The 16,732-nt window shown below is 38.9% G+C and overlaps 1 protein-coding gene and 1 long non-coding RNA gene across 8 annotated transcripts in view; one reads left to right on the forward strand and one right to left on the reverse strand.

The window, feature by feature from the left end:
• Positions 1-16,732, reverse strand: part of CDK14 (cyclin dependent kinase 14) — a 215,456-nt gene that overhangs the window by 61,022 nt on the left and 137,702 nt on the right. For all 7 annotated transcript variants that reach the window (XM_083405804.1, XM_083405805.1, XM_083405803.1 and 4 more), the window contains one exon: positions 9,200-9,248. In XM_083405804.1, coding sequence (XP_083261930.1) covers positions 9,200-9,248 — 49 coding nt within the window. The remainder of the gene's footprint in view (positions 1-9,199; positions 9,249-16,732) is intronic.
• The window catches only part of LOC310660777, a 40,157-nt gene continuing 25,548 nt past the window's right edge, over positions 2,124-16,732 (forward strand). The window contains exon 1 of the long non-coding RNA XR_014503637.1: positions 2,124-3,425. This is a non-coding gene — a long non-coding RNA (uncharacterized lncRNA). The remainder of the gene's footprint in view (positions 3,426-16,732) is intronic.

Consider the following 16,732-nt stretch of genomic DNA (forward strand, 5'->3'; position numbering starts at 1 on the left):
AGCTACAAATCTTTCCAGCAGGGGATTTAGGTCTGTCACACTTAGAAGGGGGTTCTTGTCCCTGCCACATTAATCTTTTTTATTTCTTTTATTTGCTATCAAGTCAGGCTAATGAGGAAAGTTTAATGATATAGAAAAATAGGAGTATTCCTTATTACTTCACATTCTTTATTTAACATACATGGCACTTCATTTGATTTGTATCATCTATCCCAAAGTTTCAAAGCTATTAGCAACATGCAAGTCTTATAATCATATCCGTGGTCACAAAAAACAGCTGCTTTGCTGTGTCCAGAAGGCATTCTTATTTCAGCTCCAGTAAGAAGCATGCCTTGCAGCCTACTTTGCATAGATGGGCAAACTCAATAGGATGCAGTAATTTTAGGAGTTGTAATGGAACATAGTATAGTAAGAAGTAGGTATATTGGGTTGAGACTAGGCTATTTATACAATTTTATTTAAGATTTGCAGGCTGCTCACTAGCTAGCAAGGCCTTGTGACATCTGGCAATAGAGTATACCAGAAAAAAAGCCAAGCATTAACATGCTACAACAAAATACTCTTCAAAAATGTCAAGGACAATTGGCAATGTCATTAGACACCAGTGGTGGCAACCAGTTGGTGCTGACTGTCACAGTGTGGCAGCAGAGGAGGAGAGAACTTCACGTTATTATCTTTAAGTGCTGGGAAGCAGTGGTGGAGTGCCAATGCATTGTGTCAGTAGCTTGTGCTCACTACCAGGACAGTTCAATGTGCTTCCATAGTGCGGGTTGTAGTACCCCACATCTCCACTGCGGTCTCTCACAGTCGCCAAAAGCCATTGCAGTAAAAGATAAAGGACCCCTGGACGGTTAAGTCCAGTCAAAGGCGACTATGGGGTTGAGGCGCTCATCTCGCTTTCAGGCCAAGGGAGCTGGTGTTTGTCCACAGACAACTTTCCGGGTAATTTGGCCAGCATGACTTAACCGCTTCTGGCGCAATGGAACACCGTGACAGAAAGAGCGCATGGAAACACCATTTGCCTTCCTGCCACAGCAGTACCTATTTATCTACTTGCACTGGCATGCTTTCGAACTGCTAGGTTGGCAGGAGGTGGGACCGAGCAATGGGAGCTCACTCCGTTACAGGGATTTGAACCGCCAACCTTCTGATCGGCAAGCCCGAGAGGCTCAGTGGCTTAGACCACAGCGCCATCCGCGTCCCTATCTGCAGAAATCCAGTTTGAAGGTAACTAACTAATCCACAATAGTCAGGTATCTGGCTTCCAGAAAGGGATACAGCTACCAAATCAACATAGGCAATTAAAAAAGCACTCCAGGCCCCCATTGCCACCTGATTAAAGCAGTGAATCCAGGTTCAGGAGTATGCTCAAACTACAAACCTAGTTCTTAAGGGGAGTCTAATTTCACTGAGAACAGACAACATAATATTCATCTTGACAAAATCTTATGCCATCAACAAGGAATCTGATAATAAATATTTCAGATATGAGAGTAATTAGGAAGCAGTCAACATTTATTTTATAACTCAGCCTGAGGACAAAAAAAGCTGCTGAGGGCTATAAACAAATGTACTGCATTTGGTGAGATTACTCTGAAGTAAGTTGCTTCTAGGCTTGAAGATTCCTCATTAAAGGGAAATAAAAAGGCATAAGAAGGCATATGGCTAACATCTTATCTTGGTTTATGCATTGAAGGATTTAAGATTCACAAACAAAAAATGTGGTTGGTTTCACTGAATTTATGACCGAGTATTTCTGCAATGTGGAAATGCTGTAGAATCAATAGTCTGAGAAGCAAGTATTTAATTAATAATAATAATAATAATTTATTATTTATACCCCGCCCATCTGGCTGAGTTTCCCCAGCCACTCTGGAGGGCTCCCAATCAAGTGTTAAAAACAGTACAGCATTAAAGATAAAACATTGCACTTTGCAGTGATTATCAACTACCTGATTATAATTGATAGTCATGATGATTCTCCATACCTAATTTGAAAGATTTATTTATTTATTTTTTGTAAAAACACAGTGTGCAGCCAGTTGACTCTGCTGTTTAGACAGTCATACTTGGACCTGGCAACTGACCTATCAGAAAATTGCACCACAGGCTTGGCTTTAAACTAAATCTGAATGTAATCACAGCATAACTGACCTTACATAACTATCTTAAAAATTAGGTTACTATCTACAAAGGCTTAATGATTTTAAGTATTTTTATGGGGTTCATGTTATGGCCACAGAACGAGACACTTTAAAGCACAATACAGTGAGGAATATAACAGCTTTCACATAGAATTTGTGCCTTAGGATATGAAAGTGACTCAGTGCCTAAAAGAAAAAGGTCAGCTCCCTTTGGAATCACTCGCTTATCTGCCCTCCAGCAATGACAGGTGCACCAATACTATTGTAAATTTATTTATTCATAGTACACAACGAAATGGACAACAGTGGTAAATGGACACAACTAAATGGACAATGCAGTGGTAAAAATACAACCTTACATTTCATCAAGCAGCTCCAGTGGACATCCTGATTATTAAAAGTAATTATTATATATTTTAAAAATGGTACTCCTGTTCTTTATCCATTTCTATCCTACTCTTCTTCCCAAATGAGCCTTCCCAAGGTGACAAGCAACTAGGTATAAACAATGCATTCAAAATAAAAACACATGTAAAACATTTTAAAGAGTTAACAGCACCTAAAAGGATAATGAACACCTAAGAACATTTAAAAACCAATGGCGAACTTGCGTATAGGCTGCAACAGAGTAACAAAAACAACATGCCCAATTGTTTTTTTGTGTGTGTTTTTTTGAAAAAAAACAGGGACACCAGTGAACAGTATAAAAAATAATCATACCAAAAGGCAGGGGTACATAGAAGATCTGAAAACTAAGATGGCATATGGATCTTGACTAGAAGTGTTGCTCAAACATAAACATAAAACCTTGCATTTTCTACAAGTCATTGTACAGCATATTTTATTAAGATGTTTAAGAACCCTTTTTGGTAAGGGAGTGTAACAAAAATGTATACCTTCTGCGTATTATATGGATATTTATTCTATGATATGGATGAGAACTTGATGAGACTAAACAAGTCCCAGCATATCACTTTACACAGGCCATGGATTGTACTGGCAGTCAAAATAGGGTCCATATGTGACAAAAATTATTGTAATCAATATAGGAAACGGAATGTTGATGATTATTCTGCTCTTATTCCATAGACCAGTGTCTATGCTGTGATTGGCTGGCTGTGGGCCAATAAACTGAAGCGGAATCCTGAAAAGACAGGTGTATTGGGTGTCTTAAATTCTCATGTATAGGAGGTGGGGAGATAGATGTCCTGGTTGGAATCCCACTCCTCTGGAAGGAGCAGGTGTGCAGTTTGGGGGTGCGCCTGGATTCAACATTGTCATGTGAGTTCAGTGTTTAGGACTGCCATTTTCCAGCTCCATCTGGTTCACCAGCTATTACTCCATCTGGACAGAGATGATTTGGCCACTGTACTCCATGTTCTGGTAACCTCCAGATTAGATTATTTCAATATGCTCCACATGGGCCTGCCCTTCAAAATACTAGGAAACTTCAAAGAGCCCAAAATAAAGTGTCCAGATTACTGGCTGTGGTTCTGTTTAGAGCTCAGATAACCACTGTTTTGAAACAGCTGCACTGGTTGCCAGTTCATTTCCAGGCTCATGCCAGAAAGGTCGCAACAGACCCCATTGTGTATTAAGATCAGCAGAAAGTTGTTCCACCTTTCTTAGAAGTTCAGGGTGGTAGCACACCAGTAGAGGGCATTCTCTGGGACAGCCCCTAAACTGTGGGATTCCCTCCCCACAGAGGTGTATCTTATACCTACATTATACAGCTTCTGGGTAATGCTGAGGACACATCTTTTTACCATAGCTTTTGAGATGTGTGGTTTTCAGACCCACTGTATTTCTGGGGCTGTAAGCTGTCAACTGTTTTTAAAGTGTTTTAATTGTTGTAAGCCACCCTGGCACCTTAGGATGAAAAGGGGGCGGTAATTAATAATAATATTGGACAGAGCAGGAGTATTATTTTCTTAGGTTCTAAATATATTGTCCATGATTGGGGAACTGATTTTCATAGACTATTATTAAGCTGCAGTCATGCAAACAATGGGTTCTGTTCTAATTTGCAGTTCTGAAAAGAGTAGTTTTTGCCACTTTGAGGAGCCAGGTCTCCCCACATAAATAATGGAATACAAGCAGGGGGAGGGGGGAATCTAAACTCAAGGCTAAAAGCATGCAAAAAGTGGCGAATCTCATTCAATTTTTCCCAGTAATTTTATGTTTACAATGTTGCTAAATAATCTTGCTTTTCCAGAATAACTCAAATTAACTTGGATATGTCACACAGGCTGGAAACTGGCTGACAACCATAAATGAAGGGTAAAGATAAAGAGAATCTCTTGATTCAGAGGGGAAATATCCAGCTGTGTGTTACAGGGATTAGTGTTATCCAGTTTTATTTAACATCTTTATTAATAACCTGGCAAAAATCTAAACAGTACATGAACTCACAGCAATGGTTACCCTAAAGTAGAAGGCACTGCAGAACCTCACTAAGGATATAACAAATAGGCCTATAGAAGATAGAGAGGAAGAGGGGAAATTAAATTCAGTATAGAGAAAATTCAGAACCATCAAAACAGATATTTCAATGGAAGATATCAAGAAATAGTAATTTACAACATTCAAACATAGAAAAAGGAGAACTGGGAAAGAATCTTCAACAGCATGTCATGAACAAAGACAGCAAAAAAGTAGCATGGATGGTCGTCAGCTGTGATGAGGCAGCTAAAAATACATATAGACTGTTGGTGATGATGGTGATAAAGTGATATAGGAGATAAGCATATTCAGCTTAAAAGCGTAAGAACCACCCAGCTGGGTCAGATCAAAGGCCCATCCAGTCCAGCATTCTGTTCTCACAGCAGCCAACCAGATGTTATGGAAAATCCCAAGGAGAACATGAAGACAGTTGCACTCCTGCTTGTGATCTCAGCAATTTTTATTCAGGGGCATGCTTCCTCTTATGCTGGAGGCTTTATTGCCCTTTAGTTTTACTGAATCTCCTTTTAAAGCAGGTTGGTGGCCATGACTTCATACTGTGCTAGCAAATTCCTTGGTTTAACTATGTGTTGTGTGAAGTACTTCCTTTTGCCCAGTCTGAATCTCCCAAATTCAAGGTTCACTGAATGACAGCTAGTCAAAATATATAAAGCACAAATGGGGAAACTTCAGCCCTCCAGACTTTGTTGAAATGGCTGTCCTTTGCAGGGATGTCAGAGAATTCTAATGGAAATGGAAGGGGAAATTGCCTGTGTTTGGATATTTGCCCCATGTCCAGAACAGAAAGAAATCTAGCAAAGATTATTGCTATTTGCTGCTGCTTTCAATCTCAAAACGGTATGTGATTCATTACATTCCCCCAATTTGCACTGAAAGGAATGGAATGGAATAACATAATGACAACGAAATTTACATGAATTAAGTTATGTAATTTTACCACAGTGGACACCAAGATCATAGAATCATAGAATCATAGAGTTGGAAGAGACCACAAGGGCCATCGAGTCCAACCCCCTGCCAAGCAGGAAACACCATCAGAGCACTCCTGACATATGGTTGTCAAGCCTCTGCTTAAAGACCTCCAAAGAAGGAGACTCCACCACACTCCTTGGCAGCAAATTCCACTGTCGAACAGCTCTTACTGTCAGGAAGTTCTTCCTAATGTTTAGGTGGAATCTTCTTTCTTGTAGTTTGGATCCATTGCTCCGTGTCCGCTTCTCTGGAGCAGCAGAAAACAACCTTTCTCCCTCCTCCATGTGACATCCCTTCATATATTTGAACATGGCTATCATATCACCCCTTAACCTCCTCTTCTCCAGATGATTAATATCAGATTGGGTAGAGGACAAACTGCAGCAGAACAGAAACAGCTGGAAGGTAAAACGATGTCTTCTTACATCCTTAGTCCTATATGCTGATTCACAGCGGTCAGTATACTTTAAAGTGCTGAATAACTAAGAACAAATTTTAAAAGTATTGTTTGGTCCTATTTTCCTAAGCCACGCCTTCTCTTCCACCCAGAAGCTTGCTCAGATATTCTATCTCCTGGCATCGGCCTCTTCTATAGTTCACAGGAGGGTCCTGACTTTGGCTGGGTCCCTATTCTGCAGTTTATTCAATACAATGGTTTGCCCAGAATACAATACATACTCAGCAAACACTAAAGAGCAAAAATAAAATATATTTAAGTAATATCAATGACTATACCATATACACCCATATATTTCTCTGCATACATGTGAGACTATGATTTTCATTTACATCTGTCTGGATCACTTTATATGCAGAATTGTTCAAAAGAGATTTTGAGTAAGCACATCTACCTTTTCTCAAGTGTTGGGGTACTTGCTCTAAAACAGGAGTTGCCAACTTATTGCTCTCTAGATGTTGTTAGACTACAACTCCCATAATCCATGACCACTGCCCATGCTGGCTGAGGCTGAGAGTTGGAGTTCAAGCAACAGAAAAGTCACAGATAATCTCTGAAGTGATGATTATCTCAAGTAATCATGATTTTATTTTTAAAAATTACTTATTATATGGTATTTATTAAACAAAACTGATTATGGGTGGCTGGAAAGGCTATTCTTTATTACTAAAATAAAAATAGTGACATTAAATGATGGCAAATAGGATTATTCACTGTTTGCAATTTTCAAAGTGTTGCCTACTGAACTAACCCAAGTGCTCCCCCAAGTGTCCAAAGTGTTCCTTTAATTTTGACACAGTTGCAAAAAAGAAAATTCCTGTTGTATCGCCTGATAATAGAGCTCATAATGCCAGGTACCAGAATTTAGTTTGAAAGACACAGCTACCTCAAGTTATATACTGCCTATGAGATAATTATTCAGTACCTAACAAGTTAGAGGTCTAAATACATCTGGATGTTGTGCTAACAGCTTTATGTTTTATATATAAAGTATATAAAATATATTTAACAGCTTAATACTCTGGATACAATTTTATGCTGCCAAGTAAAATATGGGTCACTTGTATTATCAGCCCCAATGGCTTTTCATTATGAAAAGCCAAAGCAAACATAGACTTTTGCCCATGGTGTTCAAGGCTTCTTCAGTGTTGGTTCTGGATAGGAAGAGATAGCTTTTATCCACATATGTGAACATTCATACTTTAAACTAGGATTATGGTGAACAGATATGAGTATTGCCTTTTCTCCTGGAGGAAAAACTGATATAGACTCTATAGTTAAGAACCCAACCCGTAGATAAACACTGATTAAAACACAGCTGAAATCAACACATGGCATAAAGTCATAGTGTTTTAAGGAGATTAAAGTGTTTCCTCTACAGATTCAAATGCAAAGTTTTGATTTTGTCTTATTCTGAAAAGGTTTCAATCTCCTTTTAAATTTCAGGAAAAGATTAAAATAATGTTGTGTTGTATAACTGTGTACATCCTGCCCTTTAATGTCCATGGTTGTGATTTGTTCCCCAACTCTGCAAATCAAAGATTTTAAAACCAACTCCCAATCACATTATCTTAGTTACTATTATATTTTCCTTTAGAACTTCAACAGTTAAATGGAAAGTTTGGCACAACTTGTTAGGTCTAAGGGGATGTAAATCTTTTTCATGTAATTCAACTCAAGTTTGAAAATGTGCATCCCTTTTCACCAAGTCCAGCTAGACACATGGCTTGTCAAACATCTTCATCAAACAAATCCCAGAAGTCTGCCAACGAGGCTCACCCTTGTATACTCTCCAGTTTTCAGAAATTACCACCTTTCAGAGTCAATTCACATTTCACATGCATAAAACTGGAACTTCTCATAGGACTAGTCATACAAATATTAATAGAAACCTCTTTGTCTGAGTGTCTATCTTCACATAGCCAAAATCGCACCACCTATGCACAGGGGAAAGAGATATTATAGAGAACCCCTAGGTTACAAGGGAAAATTGCGGGGGGGGGGGGCCACCCAGGTACACCCCCCCCCCCAAATGACATACAGTGGTCACACACTGCAGAGGATCTGTTTGGCTGTGGGGGGGGGGAGGACAGAAAACCAGAGGGAAGAAGAATAGAATGGAACATTGTAAAAGAAGAAATGGCTGGCCAGCTGAAATACTAAACTGAAGTACTCCCCACTGAAACATTTTTCTAGTCCCACTTGCTATATCTAAATGTAACCAAGCCCTCATACTGTTTATTTGAACTTAAACAAATGCATTAAACAAACAGTTGACAAATGTTTGAAACCAAGTCAATTTCAAAACAACAACAGGATGTTTTCAATTAAAATGTTAATATAAACATCATTATCCACAGAGATATTCATAATCAGTAATACAACACTGAAATGTTTGCATCAGAAAAGGTGGAAATCCCTTCCATATTTCATGAATGTTTATGTAAAATTGGCAAACTAAATCTTTTCCATTTTGAACTACTGTACTATTGTGATAACTTTCATGCATTTATTCATCACATCATTTAAACTGAAGAACAATCCTTTTGCAAAGGCACACAAAGAGCTCGGAATATGTTAAGATAATTTTTAATAAGGATATTCTTTTGGCTTTTATTGTGATCATATCAGGACATTGGAAAATAAAAGGTACTAAGTTTAATCAGAATAATCTTCAGTAAGAGCTTACCAGAAATGTATACCTTATGCAAATTATATTTTTTAATCCAATGCTATTATTGACTTTATTTGCCCCATGATACGAATAAGAACACAGTGGGACTAAATACATCCCAGTATATCAGTTTATGCAGCCTATGATTGTATTGTCAGCCAGAATAGAGCCTAGAAGTAGCAGAATCACCTTTAGGCGAATGAGTATTTCCAGTTATTCTGTTCTTAATCTACTTACTCACCCATCTACAACTAACCTACAGGTTCATAACCAGTATAACTTGCCTTTATGCATTGTTAATTTCCTACAGTATATCCTCAAGCACAAAAATATACTTCTAACATTTGAGGCAAAAAGTAATCTGGGTAGCTTCTGATATATGAAATACACACAATATTCCAAAATGTGAAGGGATATATATTCTTAATTAGGAAGGACAATTGACAAGAAATCAGCAACATTGATAGAACATGGTAATAAAAGACTTACTTATTCCAGGCTTGCCTAAGGTTTTTTGCACTGTACTGTGTAAACCGATCTGTAACAAAAAATAAAGATCTCCTGTTTTGTATGAACCTATATAGGAAACATACTTAAAGTAGTCTAATAAATACAACAAATACAACTTATTGTGTGGCTCAGTCGCATTAAAAATAATGTAAACTATTTTTAATACTGCTATTCAACACAAGTTTCCAAGCTAAATTTAACACCCACCTACCCCAAAAGCTGAGAACAAACTGCAACATCAACAGTAAAAGGAGTAACAAAAAAAGCTCAAGAAAATAGAATTAAATTCGCATGATGCCTAATATTTATTCATGTAGGCACCAGCTGAATGCCTCTGGGAGATACTATTCCACTACTGGAAACCACCACTGAAAAGGCCTTGTCTCTGATTGTCATTAACTGCTGACTGTGGTGACATCCTAGAGAATTTTTTAAAACCATACAGGTTCCTAGGAGAGCCTCTGGTCCTTCAGAAATTTGGCTGCAAGCCTTCCAGAGCTTTATAGGGAAAAACCAGCACCCTGAGTTGTGCATGAAGACCACTGATTTTTTAATACTGGTGAGGTCTTAAATGCAAATACCAGTCAATAATCCGGCTTAATAACATTATGAACCAGGACCATGTTCTTCAACCTTGTGTTCACAGATATTGTTGGACTACAACTCCCATGAATCCATTGGGCTACCATCCAGGTAAAGAGTTCTAACCCAACAGTATCTGGGGGCGCAGGGTTGAAGAACGGTACAGCAGGAAACTTTATACAGTCAGATTATATTTCTTGTACACAAACACATCCACTTGAGCATTTCTTTCATGGCTCCATATCTCTGATGAAGTAATCTATAACAGCAACAGGAAGAAAAATGAACTGAAACACAGGCTCTTGTGTAGAGACAAGCTGGGAGGTATGCAACTCATATAAACCTCTACTTGGATAAGAATAACCACAGTCCCACAATTACAGTAATTACTTGTTCCCTTGCCCATAATAGTAGCTCAAGAAACAAAAGTTCTTTATTGTTCACAATTCCTCAACCATCAGCGAAGGGAAAGAAGTACTAATTTTACTTTCTTCCTGTTTTGCAGGAGTAAGGGATGGAATTATTCCATGATTATTAGCCTGAGTTTCCCTATCCCTGCAGTAAAGCATGCCTAGCTTCTCCCTCCTTCGTGTCTGGGTCCTGGGCCAGATACAAAAACAAGAGAGAAAATAACCCACATGGTGCCTTCGAGATGTTGTTGGACTCCCGTAAGTTCCAGCAAACATTGGTCAGGGATGATGGGAGTTTTAGTCCAACAGCATCTGGAGGGCACCACATTGGTTATATCTACTGTACACTGAGCTTGAAAAAAACATTCAGTGACAGAGCAGCAGGTTTGAGAGAAGAGATGAAGCGACAGACAAATCAACGATATAGCCTGACAAAGATACTGAAGCATAAGTGACAATCAATATGCTTTGTTTAGTGTAACAAAACAGATGGAAGTGGCAGCACTAAAATGTTTCACTTGTTAAATGTGAAAAAATAAAACAGAATTTACAAAATAATGTAAACAAAGACTCAAAGCCCCTAACATTTTTTGAAGTGCCAAGGGGAGCAAATCTGGACAAGAAACAAAATCTCTAAAATTAACTTCATTCTCAAGCATGCAGTGTAGAGTATGAATGGAAAACATCTGAAATTCTTGCCAAATCTTGCTTCCTTGCCCTTTCCAACTTGCCAACTGGAACTGTGTGTTGTATGGTTTTATTTTGGACTGTCCCTAGATACCAACAGAAGGCCATACTAGCTGATTTTGGGTTTAATAAGAGATATTGTCAGGTTCCAACTCAAACTAAAATGAAAACAAAAAGACGAACATTTTATATTGAGGCATAACCTTATCAGCTGTAATCTTGCATCTAATAAAAAGGACACTAGTTCATAAAAGCTCATACCACAATAAAATGTGCTAAGTCTTTTAAGGTGCCACAGAATGCTGTGCTGTTTTTCCTGCAATAGACTAAAAAGGGGAATCCCCAGTAAAGGGAATATGGATTAGAAATACCATCCCCTTGTGATTCAGGATATAAAAGGACAGAGAGATCCATGGGCACGTTGCAAGAAAATGAAATGTCTTTTGAAAACATTGCGTAGGACTAACATTTATTTAATTATTATGTACTATTTCCCACACCTTTCAGGATACAACTTCTTCTAAGATGACTTACAGAAAACTCTTTCCCTCTGCAACTTTCCCTTTCAAGTTGCTTTCACTACTACCACAAACGTTCTGAATACAAACTTAGCTTGCAAATTACCCAGGATTGGTAAGAAGAGTTTCAAGGGAAATTGGCTGAGAGAAGGGGCTGGTGGACTACTACTACTACTACTACTACTACTACTACTACTACACATGGCTGGTGCAATTTTATAATATTTCTTATCCACCCTTCACCATATAAAATTATATATATGAGTGTGTGTGTGTGTGTGTGTGTGAGTGAAAAGTAAGCTAGAGAGCTGTAGGGAGGCTAGAATGTAAGGAGGCTAGAATACAACTTCACCACTGTTACAGTATAAAAGGATCACAGCAGTCATTGTTTGGAACATATAGATAGTAGCATGTAAGGACTTTGCAGGAAGTGGAGCAATTTATGGACCGTTTTATGAATCTAAATTATTTTGCTGCCCAAATGTTATTTCAAACTTATTATGGACCAAAATGGGTTGGGAACTGTGAGACTACATACCTCTTATTTGCATTTTTTCTGTTCAAAATTCTTAAAAGCCTTATGCTCTGCTCTAAACCTTTCTTAAAGCAATTCAGTAAGCACCACATTTACAAATCTCAGGGGAGAAAATAATCCTTTTAGAGGAAAAATAGAATTTTATTGCTCCTGAATTTCAAACTACATCACTTGCAGCACAATTATGGTCTCTGGTTGCCTAATTATTGCCCCAAATCTCCTGAGTACCTTATTTACTCATCTTGCTCTCCAAGACGCCTATAAATTACTTCATAAACTTTCTAGGCAAATAAAGCTATTGGATAACAACTGCTGGCCTACTTTAAAAAATAAATAAATAAATATACCTGTATGGTGTTTTGACTTATCATTGGTAACTTTTATATTAAGGCAAAAAAATCCATGATAACCTTTCATTCAAAATACAGCATTTGGCATTTATGAGAGTCAAATGTAGTCTTCCAATTTGGTTACCCAAAGCACAGGATGAAATTTTGATTTCCAGATAATATTCAGAATATTAATACCTAACTTTAATAAAGAAGTGACAACAAAATCATGTAAAACTTGGATTTACCTAATCCTGAGAACCTAATTTAAGGTTCAGGTATACATCCATTATCACTGGATGTATTTTCAGGAGTAAATTTTAAAAGTTTGATGTCTTTTCTTTAAAAACAAAACACCTTCTCTGACTTGCCATTCTCTACAGCAGGGGTCCTCAAAGTACGTTCCGTGGCCTGCCTCCGGTCCGCCAGGGTCCTAAACCCGTGCCGGCCACCGCCATCTCCACCCTTCCCTTCCCCACCCTCCCATCTTAAGCAAAGAGTTCACAACACCGGCCTTGGCAAGCATCCTATAAGAAGCGCTGCTCGCACCCCTGGCCAAGGGAGAAGGCAGCAGCTGCACCGCTTCTACCTCCAGCTTGGCGCCTGCCCGCTGCTGTCGCCGCTGCTCTTCCTCACCAGCAGGAGTCTTGTGGCGGGCTGCCTCTTTCCTGCTGCCTTTGGTCTCAGCGGTGGTAACAGCAGGGAGAGTCCGGCTGGGAGATCAAGCGGCGTTGCTATTTTAAAGTTGGTTCCTCTCCCTGCCTCTCCCTTTGCCAGGGAGTTCCTCAAACCCCAGGATCAGCATGAGTGCCAGAGCTGGGGGTGAGGTTGCTGGTCTGTTTGTGCCGCAAGGAGTCTGCACCCGGTTACTCATGGGATGAGGGGAGAGATATCTTTGATCGCCATGGCCAACTTGAGTGGGATGCTGCCTGAGGAAGAGCAGGAAGGAGAAAGAAAGAGAGCCGGCTTGCTATCCTGAGCCCTGGAGGTAGCCATTGATCTCACAGAATTCCCTGCAAGTCATGTAAGTGTTCTAGAGTTGGAATGGGAAAGGATCCACACCGAGCTTGGACCTCAGGGGTGGCATTGGAAATTATTTCTGGAAAGCAAGTTATTCTAAAGCTCTCTCTGCCCTCCCATTGAGGAGGAAGGACCTTTGTAATAAAGGGGAAATGACTGCACTGTTTGCAAAAGTATACGACTGTCCTAACAGTGCTGTGACTAGCAGTGAGAAATATGGAAGCAGATATTGACCATCTCATTAGCCAAAAGCAGGCCCATACTTCCCACTGAAATACTTACAAGTTTATGTTGATTAAAATCGTTCATTTTAAATATTGTATTGATTTTTCCTGGTTTTTTTTTTGTGCACTACAAATAAAATATGTGCAGTGTGCATAGGAATTCGTTCATATTTTTTTCAAACTATAGTCCAGCCCCCAACAGTGTTTGAGGGACAGTGAACTGGCCTCCTGTTTAAAAAGTTTGAGGACCCCTGCTCTACAGCATAAAAAGCCTATTAAACTGTGTTGTTTTTGGTACACACACCTATTCCATTAATTTTGACTTTTTAATAACACTTTGGAGCTGTTTCCGAAAGCACATTTATTATCTAGTATGCTCATGCCTAATAGCATTGATGAACTAAACAGCTAAACTGCCTTGACTCCGAGGGAAAGAAATGTGGGGGAGGCACCCTGAGGAAATAATAGTAATAGTAGTAGTAGTAGTAGTAGTAGTAGTAATTTATTTATGCCCCACCCATCTGGCTGAGTTTCCCCAGCCACTCTGGGAGGAAAGGAAAAGTACAAGCTCAAAGCAGGGCAGAAAAGAGGCAGTGCATGCATTTATTTGTTTTATTACATTTTATCTGATTAAGTGTGCATATTTGCCTACTATTTTCCCCCATGTTCACCTGATATCTCCTACTCTCTCACTGATTTGAGTTCCTACTTCAGTTTGCACCAGAAATGTCTAACAGGGATATTTTACTGTTCAGAGCAGCTCCTTAATAAAGTTACTAATTAATCCCACATACTGCTTTAGGGGCCTGGATCCCAGCATCCCTCTACTGGTCCTCATATATCACAGAGAAGGAAACAGAAGCGTGCTTTTTATCCATTCGATTTTGTGTGCTTGGCTCCTAAGGCAACACAACAAGGAGTGTGAGAGAGGAAAAGTACCGATGTTCATAGTTTTGCCCTAGAAAGAAGAGCACTGTGTTCTGCAATAATGAGTAAGTGCTCATTATCTTGCCTGGAAGGTTGCAAGAAGCTGAATAAAATGGGAGGTTTTGTGGTGTTTTGCTTTTGGCTCAGAGGAGAACTTGAGCATGGATTAGTTCTCTGAAATATCTTTAAAATCTTTTTGTTAAACACTTGTATAAGAGCGCAAAACATGACACAGCAATAATATACCGCATTTTTCTGTCTCTAAGATGCCCCTGTCTATAAGATGCTCCCTGTTTTGGGGGCCTCAACATTTAGAAAATGGGGGGGATTGAGCTTTCGGGGAGGATTATTTGGGGGGAATGCCGAAAATCACTCACCCGCCAGAACGCAGCACACAACCACTCGCGTCACTTTCAATCTTGTCCCCCCCCCCCCCCCCGGACCAATCAAGTGGCCAATTGCCGCTTACGATACGGGATCATGCCAAAAAACCGTTCGCGCATCTGCCCCTCAGCACTACCCGTGTATAAGACGAGCCTAAATTTTGAACCTCATTTTTGGGTCAAAAAAGCTCAGCTTACACACGGAAAAATATGGTAAGTGCATCCTTTGATACCAGTTCAGTCTGTATCTTGGGCCAGTACTGCCACAGTTTCTGCCCAAAATAGATTATTATGCAATCATCCCAGGAGGGAATATTATGTTATACCAAATCACACCTTGGAAAGGCAGGGGGAGTTTCTTAAATTAGGGTGCTAATAATAGTTTAAGATGACATGGATTTTGAACTGTCAAATTTGTTTTTATACATTGCTTAAGAGTTATTTTTAATATATCAAGCAGTATAGAAATTAAATAATCAATGAAATGTAAAAAGTTGTAGATATTTAATTGTCATCAGCCATTTTAAACTTAGTAGCTGTTAATGACTTTCTTCCTTCTGCTCAAAATCTCGTTTTCTGCTGAAAACCTAGCTAAGCTTAGGCATCAAAGCCTTTTAGCAGATGCTAACTTTCTCTTCATCAGTGTTTTCTGCATACTTTTCCCCTAAGTCAATTAGAATTGGAAGAAAAAAATAGACAAACTTCTGCATTGATAGACACACTAGGCAGAAATGCATGACTACAGTGCAGTGAGCACACAATTTGATAGCTTTTGTCAGTATGCATTTTACCTGTTATATGAAGGCACTATTATCATCGAAGGAATGCAGTATTTCATGTGGAGAGAAATACTGTACGAGTGAAGAAGCAGCACATTTGTGAGTTCTTTTGGATCACACCTGTCAGTGTGTGTGAAAAGGATTTTTGCAGCTTCTGTGTGGGAGCCATGCAGTTTAAATCAGCCTTAAGGTTCTTAGATTCCATTATAAAGCAAACGCAGAAACAATTTTTTTAACCTTATAAAAAGAACCAAGCAACTTTCCTCCCACATTAATGCCAAAGTGTTAAACTAAGAGCATCAATAAGATGCTTATCTAGCAGCCAAATATAATGGCAGCAAATCCATGTATTTAAAATACAAATTTGACCAAATCACATGGAAACCTGGGAAAGAGGTTTTCCCACTCTCTCTTTCCTCACGCACTTCTAGTATTGAAGAGAAAATCACCAGGTGTGGCGAGACTGTTGGACTGTGGGTGAAGACTGTTCAACTTCTCCCAGACTCATCCACCTATTCTTTTTGCTGTTAAGAATGTTTACATCCATGTTTACATCTATTGCAACCACATCTAATTTGTTTCTGCCAAAGGGAATTCAGAGTACTTGGCGCTTCTGAGAAGTCATGAAGCCTACAAATAATAATTGCTAGTAAAGGATAATATTTTGGATTACAAATTTGTATAGAATTAGATCAAATTTGAAAGAACAAGGGTCTAAAAAATTATTACTCACAGAAAAAGAATGATAACGTTCAGCTGGCTTTTTCCAGCTGACAATCATCTGTACCTTTCCAAGTACAGTGTTTTAAAGCTAGTGTTTTAAATCACAACTGGCAAAGCATATAGCATTTAACCAGAGAAACATAAATCTAACACAATGGCTATCTTAAAATATAGCCTATATAACATTCCCTTTTCAGTTTATTTCCCTGAATCCGCTCTATTAAGAAAAATTACAAACACACGACACATATACACAAATTAAAATCAAATCAAACAGAATTAACCAGCTCAGAAAGGTTTCTTGACTGCCACCTACTGGCAAAACAACCCCATTTTTCAAGTATGCTAGCCACTGTGATGCTTTTCAGATGCTCCTGGACTCCAACTCTATCAGC

The sequence above is a fragment of the Podarcis tiliguerta genome (assembly GCF_965153285.1).
Source record: "Podarcis tiliguerta genome assembly, chromosome: 12".
In the NCBI taxonomy this organism is placed as follows: Eukaryota; Metazoa; Chordata; class Lepidosauria; order Squamata; family Lacertidae; genus Podarcis; species Podarcis tiliguerta.